Consider the following 15,906-nt stretch of genomic DNA (forward strand, 5'->3'; position numbering starts at 1 on the left):
TTTGGGTAGTATGGCCATGTTAATTATGTTAATTCTACTAATCCATAAATACGGCATATTCTCCCACTTCTTTATATCTTTTTCTATCTCTTTTTTCATGTCCTTTAGTTTTCTGAGTAAAGGTCTTTTACATCCTTGGTTCAGTTTATTCCTAATTACCTTAATTTTTTGTTTTAATAGTAAATGGGATTGTTTTTTAAGTTTTTCTTCCTAAGAGATCATTATTGGTGTATAAAAAGGCCATAGATTTCTGGGTGTTAATTTTGTATCCTGCTACATTGCCAAATTCATTTATTAAATCTAGAAATTTTTAGTATAGTCCTTAGGGTTTTCTATGTACAATATCTTGTCATCTGCAGATAATGACAATTTTACTTCTTTCTTTCCAATTTGGATACCTTTTATTTCTTCTTCTTGCCCAATTGCTATGGCTAAGACTTCAGTCCTATGTTGAATAAGAGTGGTGAAAGAGGAAATCCCTGTCTTGTTCCTGTTCTTAGAGAAAATAGTTTTAGTTTTTGCCCATTAAGTATGATGTTGGCTGTAAGTTTGTCATATATGGCCTTTATTATGTTGAGGTATGATCCCCCTTTTCCTACTTTGCTGACAGTTTTTATAAAAAATGGGTGCTGAATTTTGTTGTATGCTTTTTCTGTGTCTATTGATATGATCATGTGATTTTTGTCTTTCAATTTTTTTATTTTTTTAAAATATATTTTATTGATTTTTTAGAGAGGAAGAGAGAGGGATAGAGAGTTAGAAACATCGATGAGAGAGAAACATCGATCAGCTGCCTCCTGCACACTCCCTACTGGGGATGTGCCCGCAACCAAGGTACATGCCCTTGACTGGAATCAAACCTGGGACCCTTGAGTCCGCAGGCTGATGCTCCATCCACTGAGCCAAACCAGTTCCAGCATGTCTTTCAATTTTTTTAATGTGCCCTGTGAATATTACACCAGCCTTGTATACCTGGAATAAATCCCACTTGGTCATGGTGTATGATCTTTCATTATATTGCTGAATTCGATTTGCTAGTATTTTGTTGAGGATTTTAGCATCTATGTTCATCAGGGATATTGGCCAGTAATTCTCTTTCTTTATCTGGTTTTGGAATTAGGATAATGCTGGCCTCATAAAAGAGCTTGGAGGGGTTCCTGCCTCTTGACTTTTTGGAATAGTTTGAGGAGGATGGGTGTTGGTTGTTCTTTGAAGGCTTGGTAAAACTCCCCTGTGAATCTGTCTTGACCAGGGCTTTTGTTTGCTGGGACCTTTTTAGTACTGCTTCAATGTCATTAATTGTTACTGGCCTACTCAGGTTTTTTATTCTTCCTGATTCAGTTCAGGAAGATTGTATTTTTCTAGGAATATGTCCATTTCATCCATGTTGTCCAGCTACAACATGGATAGAGTTGTTAATAGTATTTTCTTACAATCTTGTATTTCTGTGTTGACAGTTGTTACTTCACCTCTTTTCTTTCTGATTGTATTTATTTAGGTCCTCTCTCTTTGTTTCTTGATGCGTCTAGCTAAAGGTTCATCTTTTTTTTTTTTTTTTATCTTTTCAAAGAACCACCTTTTGGATTCATTGATCTTTTGTATTGTTTTTTTTTTAATTTCTATGTCATTTATTTCCACTCTGATATTTATGATTTCCTTTCTTCTACTTACTCTGAGCTTTTCTTGTTGTTCTCTTTCTAATTCATTTAGTTGATGTGTTAAATTGTTTATTAGAGCTTTTTCTTATTTCTTGAGGTAGGCCTGTAATGCTATGAACTTCCTTCTCAGGACTGCTTTCACTGTGTCTCATAGATTTTTGTTTGTTGTGTGTTCATTTTAATTTGTTTCCATGAAGTGTTTTTTTTTCTTTCTTTCTTGATTTCATTGATAACTCGTTCATTGTTTAATAACATACTATTTAGCCTCCACGTGTTTGAATGTTTTTGAGTGTTTTTATTGTAATTAATTTCTAGTTTCATACCATTGTGATCCAAGAAGATACTTGATATGATTTCAATACTCTTGAACTTGTAGAGATTTATTTTTTTGTCCTGACATGTGGTCAACCTTTCAGAATGTCCCATATGCACTTGAGAAGAATGTATATTCTGCAGCTTTGGGGTGGAATGTTCTGTAAATGTCAATTAAATCCATCTGTTCTATTGAGTCATATAAGGTCTCTGTTTTAGTTGTTGTTAATTTGTTGTCTGGAAGATATATGCAGTGATGTCAGTGTGCTGTTAAAGTCCCCTGCTATGACTGTAATCCTGTCTATGTCTCCCTTAAGGTTCTCCAACAGAGTTTTTATATATTTAGATACTCCTATATTGGGTTCATATATGTTTACCAGAGTTATATCCTTTTGTATCATGTAATGGCCATCTTTGTCTCTTTTTATGGCCTTTGCTTTGAAGTCTATTTTGTCAGATATAAGTCTTACTCCTGCTTTTTTCTTTTTCATTTGCATGGAAAAATTTTTTCCCCATCCTTTCACTTTCAGTCTGTGTCAGTCTTTTGTTCTGAGTGGGTCTCCTGTAGACAGCATATATATAGATCATGTTTTCTTATCCATTCAGTAACCCTATGTCTTTTGACTGGAGCTTTTAATCCATTTAAGCTTATTATTGATAGGTAGTTATATATGCCATTTTTTTCCTTTCTATTTAGGTTCCTCTCTCTCAATCTCTTCTTCTTAAAGCACTCCCTTTAACATTTTCTGCAATGCTGGTTTGGTGGTAATGTACTATTTCAGCCTTTTTTTGTGGTGGTGGGAGGTCTGGGAAGCTTTTTATTTTCCCTTCAATTTTATATGATAGCCTTGCTGGATAGAGTTATCTTGGGTTCAGGTTCTTGTTTTTCATTACTTTGAATACTTCATGTCAATCTCTTCTGTTGAGAAATCAGCTGACATTCTAATGGGTACTCCCTTGTAGGTAACTTTCTTCTTTCTTTTGCTGCCTTTAAGATTCTTTCTTTGTCTTTAATGTTTGACATTTTGATTATGATGTGTCTTGGAATGAGTCTCTTTGGGTTCATCTTGATTGAAACTCTCTGTGCTTCCTGAACGTGTGTGACTTTTTCATTCACCAAGTTATGGAAGTTTTCTGTTATTATTTATTTAACCTGGTTCTCTATCCTTGCTCACTTTCTTCTCCTTCTGGGATCCCTATGATGCAAATGTTGTTACTTCTCATGTCCCAAAGTTCCCTTAAACTGTCCTCTTGCATAAATTTTTTTCTTTTTGCTGCTCTAATTGAGTGTGTGTTTTTTCTATCTTGTTCTCCAAGTCAATGATTTAATCTTCTGCCGCATTTAACCTACTTTTTATTCCTTCTCATGTATTCTTGATGCCAGATATATTATTCCTCATTTCCAACTGATTATTTTTTAAAAATATATTTATTGTTGAAAGTATTACATAGGTTCTTCTTTCCCCCCCATTAACCTCTCCCAGCATGCTCCCCACTCCAGGCCCTCACACCCCATTGTCTGTATCCATGGGTTATGCATATATGCATACAAGTTCATTGGTTGAGCTCTTCCCATTCACCCTTCCCTACCTTCCCAGTCTGTTCATGCTTTTATGTCTCTGGGTCTTATTTATGGTTTCTATTTCTTGTTTCATACTTTTGTAAGTCCCACTAAGTGTCTTGAAATTCTCACAAAGTTCCTTGTATATCTATTACCATTACTTTGAACTCTATATCTGATAAATTGCTTGCCTTCATTTTGTTTAACTCTCTTTCTGGAGTTTCCTCCTTTTCTTTTATTTGGGGGTTGTTTATTTTGTTTCCCCATTTTTGTTCCTTTGTATTTTTTTCTATGTATTAAAATAAATTGCTATCTTCACAGGGTGGCCTTATGTAGTAAATATTTTATGGGACCCAGTGGTGCAGTTTCTTAAATCCCCTGATCTGGGTTACTTGTGTGTTACTTGGGCTCTCCCATTATAATTGGGTCCTGAATGCTGCTGTCCCATTTGTGGGAGGAATCTCCTCTGAAGTTGGCTGACTGTGAGGCTCACTCCCAACCACATTGTCCAACCTATTGCCTAGGTGCTGGCAGATCAAAACAAAATAAAACAAAATAAAAACATACAAGGCCCCTACAACAACAGCAAAAGCAACCACAAAAGAAGAGAGAATTTGAAAGGAGAAAAAGTACAATAAAGAAGAAAAGAAAAGAGGAGGGGAAAAAAGAGAGGAAGAAAAATAAATATGAAAGGGCAAAGATGAAAGAAAGAAATTATAACCCTAACTGTTTTGGCTCAGTGGATAGAGTGTTGACCTGCGGACTGAAGGGTCGCAGGTTCAAATCCAGCCAACGGCATGTACCTTGGTTGCAGGCACATTTCCAGTAGTGGGTGTGCAAGAGGCAGCTGATTGATGTTTCTCTCTCATCGATGTTTCTAACTCTCTCTCCCTCTCCCTTCCTCTCTGTAAAAAAATCAATAAAATCTATTTTTAAAAAGAAAGAAATTAAGAATAAATAATAGGGGAAGGAAATTTGTATAAAAGAAAAGAGAAATAAAAATTATGTGAAGGAAAATAGAGGAGAAAGCAGATAGACAAAAAATAAGAAAAGGAAAAACAAATAGAAAGAAGGAGAAAGAAGAAAAATAGAGTAAGAAAAGGGAAGGGAAAAAATAGATCTATAAAAGAAAAAAGAGAGCCGAAACCGGTTTGGCTTAGTGGATAGAGCGTCGGCCTGCAGACTCAAGGGTCCCAGGTTCAATTCCGGTCAAGGGCATGTACCTTGGTTGCGGGCACATCCCCAGTAGGGGGTGTGCAAGAGGCAGCTGATCGATATTTCTCTCTCGTCGATGTTTCTAACTCTATCCCTCTCTCTTCCTCTCTGTAAAAAATCAATAAAATATATTTAAAATAAATAAATAAAGTGATAAAATAAAAAGGCTTATTAATTTAAAAAGAGAGACTAAAATAATCTACACTAATAAAAGAGAAAAATGCTAATTGACCATACCTTTGCTATGCCCACAGCCAATCAGAGAGAGTATGCAAATTAACCCAAGAAAGATGGCGGTTTATTTGCATATGCTGAGGGAGGGAGGAGTGAAGACTGAAGACAGCATAGAAGGAAGAGGGAGGGAAAGCGGAAAGCAAGGTGGCTGCCAGAGGGAAAGCGCGGGTGGGGCGGGCGGCGGCGGTGTGCGCGGCTGCAGCGGCCGTTTGCAGGAATCTTCCTGCAACGGGCCCCTAGTAATCAATAAAGAAGAAAGATACAGAAGACAAAGGGAAAAAAATTAAAGTGGCATTAATCTCAGCAGACTTCAGTGCCTCCTGGGAGGTCCCTTTGGATCCTGCTCTTCTGATTACCAAGGCTGTTCTGTCTGCCAATGCTGGGCTTCCCAAGGAGGTACTTACATGCTAACCACTGTCAGGAACTGTCCTCCTTTGGCTGTCAGCAACCTGTTGGAAACTTCCAGGGATCCACAGTTTGTGTCTTTCTCCACAGGACTTGGCTGCTCGCAGGAGGGGCCACGCTGCACTCTGAGGCCAGTTCCATTAGCAGTGCAGGGCCCAGTGATGGGTCAGCAACCTTTCCCAGGTTACCGGCTCTACCTCTGCCTGCCTTCACCGGCCAGCCTGCTGTCAAACTGAATCACTCAAAAGTCTGTTTCTGAAAGGGCCTTAGGCAGAATCAGGAGTCTGGACCTCTGGGTCTCCCCTGAGGGGGAGGTGCCATTCAGATGTCAGGGAACGTGGTGGGTGTGTTTCCCTGTCCCAGAGCTACTCCTCTGAGAGTGACCCAATATTTCCCTGCCCGAGCTGGGCAGAGATCCTCGTATGCAGTCCAGGGGATCCGCTGGAAACCTGGAGTTTCTGTCAGCTGTCCTGTGAGAGGGAAGCATCAGGCAGGTTCCCGGGATAGTCGGGTGGACGGCCCCATCCCTAATCCAGTCACTGATGTTTCCCAAGACTATTACAAACTTTAGGCTTGGCCTCTGCTGCTGTCTCCTCTGCAAAGGTCAAGATGCAGGGTGTGGCGGGTCCTAGGCGATACAGCCTGCCCCATCCTCAGGAGCCCACCCTGAGTTCCAGGCCTTGATCTTCTCGGGGAAACAACCCTCCCATAGCCGAGCGATCCCTCTTCATTCTTGGCCTGCCACCTGTGGAAGCTGGGTCAGCGCCTCTCACCACCTCATCCTTCCGGCCAGTCACCAGGTGTTTTCTGCCCTTCCTTGATATAAGTCTCTTCCTCAGCTGGGCCTCAGTTGGTAATTCTGGGTGAATGTTCCCCAGTTTAGTTGTATTTCCAGCCTGGACCTGGGAAGGGGTGCAAGAAAGGTCTGCCTATTTGGCTGCCATATTCCTCAAGAACTGTCCCATTTGAATTCCTGTGAGTACCATTAGTTTTTCTGGAGAAAGAAGAGACTCCAAGAACTGCTTAAATGAGAAGAAAGGGGATTAGGGGGGTTCTTATTGAAAATGAGGCCCAGTATCATTCAGCCATTCAACCATTCATTCAACCAACATTTACTGAGCACATGTCAATGCATCCAGCACAGAGCCAGTTATGACATAGTCCTAATTTGGAGGACTCTCTGGGGTGCCCAAAGCATTTCAGGGCAGAGGCCCCTGGAAGAAGCTGGAGTTAGCCCCGAGCCTGATGAGGCCTGGCACAGGCTTCCTGGCAACCAGTGTTTTCCTTTCCTCCTGTCCCTGAGCCTGGCCACTGACATAAATCTATTTCATGACCAATTGACCAAGGGATGTGACTATGAATAGGCACCGCTGAGGTGTGTACAGCAGTTGGCTGGGGAGCTCTAGGGCCACAGCCCTCTGGAGACTCTGGACCACAAGCAGCCCTCTATCCAGCTGCGGACCTCACCACCCTCCCAGGGCCCAGACAATTGACTGTTCAACTCCCTGAGCTGCTATTATGTGTGCAAAGAGCACAGACAAAGCAGACAGAAATCGTGGCCCTCACTGACCAACATTCTAGCAGAGGAGCTAGCAAATCTGATGTCTAGAGCAGTGAGTGCTGTGAATAAGCACAAAACAAGAGGAATACAGAGAGACTGGAGCAGGGGAGGGGACTGTTGGGATGGAGGGATCCAGGAAGGCCCTCTAAGGAGGCAGCACTGGCAAGAGACCTCAACCGCCAGGCGGGCGGGGCCAGAGTAGAGATCTTGAAGACCTGTTGTCTCCGTTTGTGCCCAGCTTTGCTCTTCTCCCAAAAGCTTGTTACGGGAGGTGAAATGGCACTCCTCTTGCTTTTCCCCTTGGTTCTGTCAATTTCCCAGTGATTTCCAAAGAGGAAATACTAGACAACAGGTGGCAGGTTCTTCTACATTCCAAGAGGTGGGCCTGAACATCATCCGTGGGACTTAGAAGGGAGGCAACCTGGAATCAATTTAGTGACTGAAGTAGAAAAAGGAAATTAGATTATTTCTTTAGAGGGAGCTGTTGATATGCAGCCCTCACCCGAAGCCTGGTGAGAAGCATGCCCAGAAAACCACCCAAAGAAGCGTATTTACTTATTCAGGGAGACTTCGAGTGTGGGAGGGGCACAGTAGCTTGGTGAGCAACACACACACCCAAGAAAACTGAAGTCAAGAGGTTGTTGTCAGTCTGAGGCAGCAGAGATAGAGACAGACAGACAGACAGACAGACAGGGGGACACGTCCATACTCTGAGATAGAGAGACAGAGAACCACAGAGACAACCTGGGGCCATTTTAAATCGCATTGCGGAGGTCTTCCTGCTGACAGGCGGTAAATGGCCAAATTCCCAGAAGCCGAGAAAGGAGAGCTAAGCAGCTGGCCGGGCCCGCACCGTGCTGGCCAATGTCCTCACAAGTGCCCCGGGAGGGTCCCCTTTGACATCCACACAGCCCGTTACTCCAGTGCTGCCAAATGAGACCTTGTCTCTCCTCCTCCTCCTCCTGCCAACACTGGAAGGTCGGAAACCAGTGTGATCCTGCCAGAACGAAAGGAGAGGGAGAATGTGCCCACACCTGCGCACAGTAGGGGGAGGGCACAGGCCACACCTTGAAGCAGTTATGTAATTATCCCACATATGAATGACCAAATGGAGAGAGTGTGGGGACTAAAGTGACTGGAGCCTGCAGCCTGCCCAGCAGCTCCTCCGGGACTGGAGAGCAGGTTTGAGCAGGCTTGGGTGGAGGCAGGGGCGGGGGGGCGGGGGGGTGAAGGGGGTGGGGGGAGACAAAGCTGTGTTCTGGTTGTGTCACCAATCCTGCTCCTCCAAGGTGCTGGCTGTGCACTCCTCACTCTACTCAGAAAAAGCCCCCAGTTCTGCCCTGTCCCCTTCCTGTGTTCACGTCATCCTGGACCCTTACCTCCTTCCATCTGGCCTCAGCTCCAGCAGGCGATGCCCCATTAGCTGCTCATCCAGGCTGCTGGTGCCTTGGGCTAATGGCCCTGCCACCCCACCCATCTCTCCCTTCCGGCCCACTGCCCATCCCAGGCACCCTCCCCCAGCCCAGCAGGGGGACTCCAGAGCCTCAGAGACATCTGGCAGCACCAAGAGGTGAGTCCTTCTTTCTGTGGCTCCTCTCTACACCAACAATTCTTCCCCAGACTCCAAATCCCCCTGCTTAGGGCACCCCTGAAATCGGCTAGGGTCATTCTCATGGGCACGACGGGACCTGGCTTCCCTTGGGCTCTCTGCTGGGGGGACCCTTTGGCTGCCCTTTGCCATAACCTCCACCCTACTCAAACCCCAACTTCTCCTTCCCTGGGCTCGGAGTTGCCACCAACCCTCCACTGCTGGACAGGGGGTCCACGGTGGGAGAGCAGCTACTTCTCTTCCCAGGGAGTTGGGGGCGGGGGGAGGGGGCTGAAAGCAGAAGTCTAACTTCCATGTCTAACAAAAGCACATGCTGTGGGGCCCAACTCTGTTTTGACTTCTCTCTCCCCCTTCTCTCCCCAGAGTCTCAGAAAATTAAGCAGCCTTCGCTCTTCTGGGACCTGCACGCTTGCGTTCTGTGTTCTCCTGCCAATCCTCGATCACATTCTTTATTTTAAGAGGTGATACAGTGGGAAGAAAGCAGAGGCCTGAGGGCTGGCGGTGTTGCTTATCATCCGGGCTCCCCCGCTAACGAGCTGCCACCTCCCTCTGTGGGCCTCCGGCTGCAGATGGCTTCCCACACTCTGAGCGGGTTGTGACTCCAGAGCTCCCCCTCCTCGGGCCTGAGAGCCGAGGGCAGGGAACAGTGAGCACAAGAGCCAAGTGGGCCACCGGGCCCCATGGACCTGCCCCCGCAGCTCTCCTTTGCCCTCTACGTGGCGGCCTTTGCACTGGGCTTCCCACTCAATGCCCTGGCCATTGGGGGTGCCGTGGCCCACGCCCGGCTCCGCCTCACTCCCAGCCTTGTCTATGCACTCCACCTCGGCTGCTCAGACCTATTGCTGGCGGCTTCCCTTCCCCTGAAGGCGGTGGAGGCCCTGGCCGCGGGAGCCTGGCCTCTGCCGGCCCCGCTCTGTCCTGCCTTTGCCTTGGCCCACTTCGCTCCGCTCTACGCGGGTGGTGGCTTCCTGGCTGCCCTGAGTGTTGGCCGTTACCTAGGAGCTGCCTTCCCCTTGGGCTACCAAGCTCTTAGGAGGCCCTGCTATTCCTGGGGCGTGTGTGTGGCCATATGGGCCCTTGTCCTCTGTCACCTGGGGCTGGTCTTTGGGTTGGAGGCTCCGGGAGGCTGGATGGACAATACCACCAGCTCCTTAGGCATCAACACACCAGTCAATGGCTCTCCAGTCTGCCTGGAGGCCTGGGACCCAGCCTCAGCAGGCCCTGCCCGCCTCAGCCTCTCTCTCCTGCTCTTCTTTCTGCCCCTGATCATCACAGCCTTCTGCTACGTGGGCTGCCTTCGGGCACTGGCCAGCTCAGGCCTGAGTCACAGACGGAAACTAAGAGCAGCGTGGGTGGCTGGCGGGGCGCTGCTCACACTGCTGCTCTGCTTGGGACCCTACAATGCCTCCAATGTGGCTGGCTTCTTGCACCCCGACATGGGAGGTCGCTGGAGGAAGCTGGGGCTCCTCACAGGTGCTTGGAGCGTAGTGCTCAACCCATTGGTAACAGGCTACTTGGGAAGGAGGGTTGGCCGGGGGACATCATGTGGGGCAAGAATGAAAGGGGGTACATCCCAGAAGTAGTAGCCGCTGCTGGGGGGCAGGAACATGCAGCAGAACCCTGCTGCTTCTCTAGGCCTCCGGTGGGGGCTGCTCCAACGGAACTGCAGGGTGGCCTTGCCCTGGGGGCACCCCTGGAGCCACTTATGGGAAGAACTGAGTCTGTCAAGATTGCATCCCATTTGGAAAGAAGAATGGAGGCCAGGAGCTGGGTCGCAGGAAAAAGGTAAGTTGATCTCTGCACACAGCAGCGGACTCTCCGCATCTGTCTCTCCTCTCCTTGATACTCACCTGCCTGCCTGCCAGTGTGTAGTGGGCAGAGGCCTTTTACCTGCGGGAAAGTAGGAGGGAAGTTTGCTTCTAATCTAGAGGAAATGCCATTCTGATGATACATTTTGGGAGATGTATTTCCTAGGAAAGAACAACTTAATTTCTGACTGAGACAGGAGGCAAAATAATGACGCTGTAATACCACTAGAAACTCACAAGGGGGCAGCATAAGAACTGTGAACAGGAAGTTGGGGGGAAGGGATGCTTCAGCAGTGGGGGGGGGGGGAGCGGGGGCGGGGGGAATATTAGCAACACCAGAATTGGTCGCAGACAAATACAGAGCCTCTAATACATGCCAGTCACCATGCCAAGTCTAGTGTCTCATTTCATCCTCACACAGTCCTTGGATTCAGCCATGCAGCTGGGCAGGTTGTTCATTAACTCAATTCTAGCCTGTGGTTTGCTCACCAAGCCATATGCCTGGCACGGGGTGTGTGTGTGTGGGGGGGGCTCCTCCAGGGGAAGCAGCATCTTATTATAATTGGAACAAAAACACCACCCACTTCTTAAACAGTACATCTTGGTGCAGAGCAGGGCTGTGCTCGCCTGGAGGGGGCACCTTTTTCTAATTTGCATAAAGGTGCTGCCTGAGTTAGTGACGGTTCTGAAGGGCCCCAGGGAGTAACTGAAGCCATCACCGTCTCTATTTTGCAGGGAGAAACACCTTTCCCAAGGCCCTACAGCAAGGAAGGGGGCGGATGTGGGATGTGATCTTTCAAAGCAGGGCCCCAAGGGTCAGGGGACATTTGGAAAACTTAGGGTATTGGGTTAATGCCTATCCTTGGGGTCCATTTTAAGAAGGTGGACGGTGGCACCCTGAACCCACAAGAAAGCAGAGAAGAGAGAGGCCATAAAGGAGACAGACACTTGGGCATCTGCTCTGACCAGGCCAGGGGTAGAAAGCACATTTGTTCCTCTGTTGCTGACAGTGCTGTGAACATATAGGAGCACCAAAAGCGGTAGCCACATGCCCAGCATGCGTGAACTGATTTATACAAGTTATTTATTTTCGTGCTTCAATGTCTACAAGGGCAAGGAATTTTGTTTTATTTTCTGATATATCCCCAGCACCTTGAAGAGAGCTTAGCACACAGGAGGCTGTCAGTAAACATTTGCTGCATGAGTGAATACTCACAATAGCCCTCCAAAGAAAGTTTTATTATCCTAATATATAAAGAGCCAGGGTCTCTAATGTCCAAAACGACCGAACGGACAACCAAATGCCAGTCTGAGCATGCAGCAGGCTCAGGTGAGCGGGGACTGGCAAGCGGGCTGAACTGCTGACCTCTCAGTCCCTTCTGGGTCGTGGGCACCATGGCGACCCAGCACTGACTGCCGCCGCCAAGGCGGGTGTGATGCGACTGGTCGGGGGGGCCCCCGCCATCACCCCACAATCAAGGGAGGCCCAGGTCACCTGGCCAGCAGTGGTGGGCGGGGCCTCCCATTGTGGGCCAATCAATCACAGAGCTCCCAGACTGCAAGAGGGTGCAGGCTGGGCTGAAGGAAACAAGCCCGAGTGCACGAGTTTCGTGCACCAGGCCTCTAGTCTGTTTTATAAACATGGAAACAGGCCAGAGAAGTAACTTGCTGGAGGCTCTGTGGGAGGCAGACACAAGTTTGTTCCCTGCACTGCGGTGATACCAGAGAGCTTCCCTTAGCAGCTCAGGTGGCCCCCCGACCCCTCCCATAATGCCAGAGACTATTCTCTCTCCCACTGCTCTGGAGCACCTGCTGTTGGGCCACTTCTTCCGGTTACTTGTGCCTCATCCTCATAGGCGAGATTTCAGTTGCTCCCTGGGGCCCATGGACCTTGCATGATCCTCCTCTGGCATCACCTCCTGACTCTTGGCCCTTGAACCCTAAACCTTCTACCAGTTCCCACAGTGGGTCAAGCCTGTGCACCTGGCATTCCTTCTGCCTGCAGTGTTTCCTCCAGCAGTTCTCTGCTTCTGTAGTATCCTCCCACCACTCAACCCTCCCAACCCTCTCATTGCCAACTGTAAGCACCACAACACCAAAACCTTTGTTCTGTCCACTACTTATTGAGGTAATATTCACATATCATAAAATTCACCCATGTGGTATATACAATTCAATGATTTTTAGTAAACTTACTGAGGTGTGCAACTATCACTATAATGCAATTTAGAACATTTTCATTACCCCAGTCAGATTCCTCATGCTCATTTACAGTAACTCCCACTTCCACCCCCATTCCTCAGGCAACCAGTCATCTACTTGTTGTCTCTATAAATGTGCCTATTCTGGACGTTTTATATAAATGAAAACATATAATACACAGTCTTTTATGTCTGGCTTGTTTCACTTAGCATAATGTTTTTGAGGTTCATCCACATTATAGTACACATGGGTATTCCATTCCTTCTTATTGCAGATAGTGTTCCATTGTATGGATATGCTACATGGTTTATCCATTCACTAGCTAATAGGTCATAGAGAGATGTTTCCATTTTTTGTCCAGAGAGAGAGAGAGAGAGAGAGAGAGAGAGAGAGGGAGAGATAATGAGAGAGAATAATTGACTGGCTGCCTCCTTCATGCCTCCTACTGGGGATTGAGCCCACAACCCAGGCATGTGCCCTGACCAGGAATCGAACCGTGATCTCCTGGTTCATGGGTCAATGCTCAACTACTGAGCTACACCGATTGGGCAACTAATGCTACTTGAACATTTATGAGCAAGACTGTGTGGACATATGTTTTTCTTTCTTTTAAGTAGATACCTACCTATTAGGGAATTGGGTCACATGGTAAGTTTATGTTTACCTTTTAAAGAAACTCACACTGCTTAAAAGTGACTCCACTGTTTTGTATTCTCATCAGCAGCATGTGAGGATTCTCATTTCTTCACATTCTCACCAAACACTTGACATTACCTGTTTTTACTATTAGCCAGCCATTCCAGTAGCATGTGAATAAAATGGTATCTCATTGTGTTCCATAAACATTTGAATGAATAAATAAATAATCTCTGAAGCTGGACAGAACTTGGGTTTGGATTCTGGTGGTGATTACCTGGAGCAAGTCACTTCTGCACTGTGAGGCACAAGGATTTCAAGACATAATGGTGATACCTTGAGAAGCAGAATATCTGCTATAGATTATGTGCCTCCTAAATGGTAGCTGCCATCATCATCACCACCATCATTATTATTATTGATATTATTATTACCATCACCCCAGGGACAAGCCCCTACCAGTGACTGGGATGATGGCAACTAACACCTGCTAAGTGCTCATCCTACCATGTCAGGCTCGCTTCTAAGCATTTGATATGTATTTAATGCTTTAATCTACACAATAACATAGAGATTGGTACTGTGGTCATCTCCGTTTTAGATGAGAAAGCAGAGATGCAGAGAGTTTACGTAACTTGCCCCATATCAGAATTAACAAGTGACAGAGCCGGCATTGAACCCAGACCATGCTGTCCATCACTGCATCCTGCTTCCTGTCCTTACAAGGCAAACTGGATGAGTGCCATTTAGCGAGCAGATAAAATGCAAGTGGAGAATGGGGGAAGGAGGGGTCAAGTCTGCTCAGGCCTGGTGGGGGCATTCCATTGGAGGCTGCCCTAGGAGCCAGGCCCACCTTGGTGGAATTTGCTCTTCATTTTGCATACAGAGCTAAGGGCATCTTTTGTGCTGTGGCTCAGCAGTGAGCGAGGACGTCATGGGCACTGCCAGATCTTTATCAGTTCCTTCGGAATAATAGCTAGCTGCACTTGTTCTGGAGGAACCAGCCAGGTGCCGAGCAGCAGAGCACTTGGGTTCTTAAACAAGCAGGTGAGTGCGGGGCCCTGAGTGACTATGTGGAGAAGCAGCTTGGCGCTTACTTTCCTGGGGGAAGCAAGAGGAGACAGGCTGACCCACTGGGGAAAGCTTCAGGGGGCAAGAGAAAGAGAGGTGGTGAGGATGTTCTCTGTGGATTGTTGAGACGCTGCTGGGGCAAGATCTCCACCCACGCTGCCATCTCTCTCCCTCTCTGCCTCACAACCTCTCTCTCTCTCTCTCTCTCTCTCTCTCTCTAGTGGCCATCACCATGGACGCAAGCGGGGACCCATCCTTCTTCCCGGGCAATCACTGGCTGTACTTCTCCGTGTACCTCTTCACCTTCCTGGTGGGGCTCCCGCTCAACCTGGTGGCACTGGTGATCTTCGCCCGCAAGCTGCAGCGCCGCCCAGTGGCTGTGGACGTGCTCTTGCTGAACCTGACCCTCTCGGACCTGCTCCTGCTGCTCTTCCTGCCCTTCCGCTTGGTGGAGGCGGCCAGTGGCATGCGCTGGCAGCTGCCCTTCATTCTCTGCCCCTTCTCCAGATTCCTCTTCTTCACCACCATCTATCTCACGTCCCTCTTCCTGGCGGCTGTGAGCATCGAGCGCTTTCTGAGCGTGGCCTACCCGCTGTGGTACAAGGCCCGGCCACGGCTCCGACATGCTGGCCTGGTCAGTGGGGCCTGCTGGCTCCTGGCCGCTGCGCACTGCAGCGTGGTCTACATCACCGAATTCTCAGGGAACTCTTCCCAGAGCACCTGCTACCTGGAATTCCAGGAGGAGCAGCTGGACGTTCTCCTGCCTGTCCGGCTGGAGATGGCTGTGGTCCTTTTTGGAATGCCCCTGCTCATCACCAGCTACTGCTACAGCCGCCTGGTGTGCATACTCAGGAGGGGAGCCAGCCACCGGCGGAGGAGAGTGGCAGGGCTCGTGGCAGCCACGATGCTTAACTTCCTCATCTGCTTTGGGCCCTACAATATTTCTCATGTTGTGGGCTACCTCCAGCATAAAAGCCCAGTGTGGAGAAATTACGTGCTACTCCTCAGCACCTTGAATTCTTGCGTTGATCCCTTGGTCTACTACTTCTCATCATCTGGGTTCCAAGCTGACTTTCAGAGGCTGCTGCAAAGGCCGACTGGGGCCTGGGGCCTCTGGAGGCAGGTGAGCTGCTTGAAACTGAAGAGGAAAGGAGAGGGGCAACCTCAGGAGCTGTCCAATGTAGAGAACAGGTAGAGGACTCTAGGAGTGCTGTGGAGCGGGTGGCCAAGTGGCCTGGACGGAAAGACATCTCATTCACAGGGCAGTTCCGAGCTCAAGACAGGCGGAACCTGGGAGTGGCAGGCTGGGGACTGATGCAGTCGGAGCAGAGCAGGCACCCAGCCTTCCTGAGGATGTGCTCACCAAAGCCCAACTCTTGATTTCACCACACTGCCCTCCCCTCCCATTTCCCCACATGCTGTGGATTAGGCCCTGGGAAGTAGTCAAGGTGAGAGAGAGTTCTGGAGAAGAATGAGCTCTCCGTGGCAGCAGGCCCGCTCCGGGGCTTTTCTAAGTGTAAAAGAGGAGTGGAGAGCAGTGTCCAGGGCCGAGGGAGCTACCCAGGTACTTGAGACAGGAGAGAAGAATCTGCCCTTCAGAGCCACTGACCTGGCAAGTCAGGAGTGGAGGACGC

At 48.0% G+C, this 15,906-nt stretch overlaps 2 protein-coding genes across 2 annotated transcripts; both read left to right on the top strand.

The window, feature by feature from the left end:
• Window positions 1–9,235: 9,235 nt before the first annotated feature.
• FFAR1 (free fatty acid receptor 1) lies at window positions 9,236–10,138 on the top strand (the record flags this gene model as incomplete). The annotated part of the gene is made up of 1 exon (XM_079800503.1): window positions 9,236–10,138. The coding sequence occupies one exon, from the start codon at window positions 9,236–9,238 to the stop codon at window positions 10,136–10,138; it is 903 nt and encodes a 300-aa protein (XP_079656629.1).
• Window positions 10,139–10,260: 122 nt separating this feature from the next.
• LOC307092493 (free fatty acid receptor 3-like) lies at window positions 10,261–15,467 on the top strand (the record flags this gene model as incomplete). The annotated part of the gene is given in 3 exon segments (XM_079759772.1): window positions 10,261–10,326; window positions 10,328–10,340; window positions 14,494–15,467. Coding segments are annotated over 3 exon segments (1,053 nt in total).
• Window positions 15,468–15,906: the final 439 nt, after the last annotated feature.

This window comes from Cnephaeus nilssonii (assembly GCF_951640355.1).
Source record: "Cnephaeus nilssonii genome assembly, chromosome: 20".
Classification (NCBI taxonomy): domain Eukaryota; kingdom Metazoa; phylum Chordata; class Mammalia; order Chiroptera; family Vespertilionidae; genus Cnephaeus; species Cnephaeus nilssonii.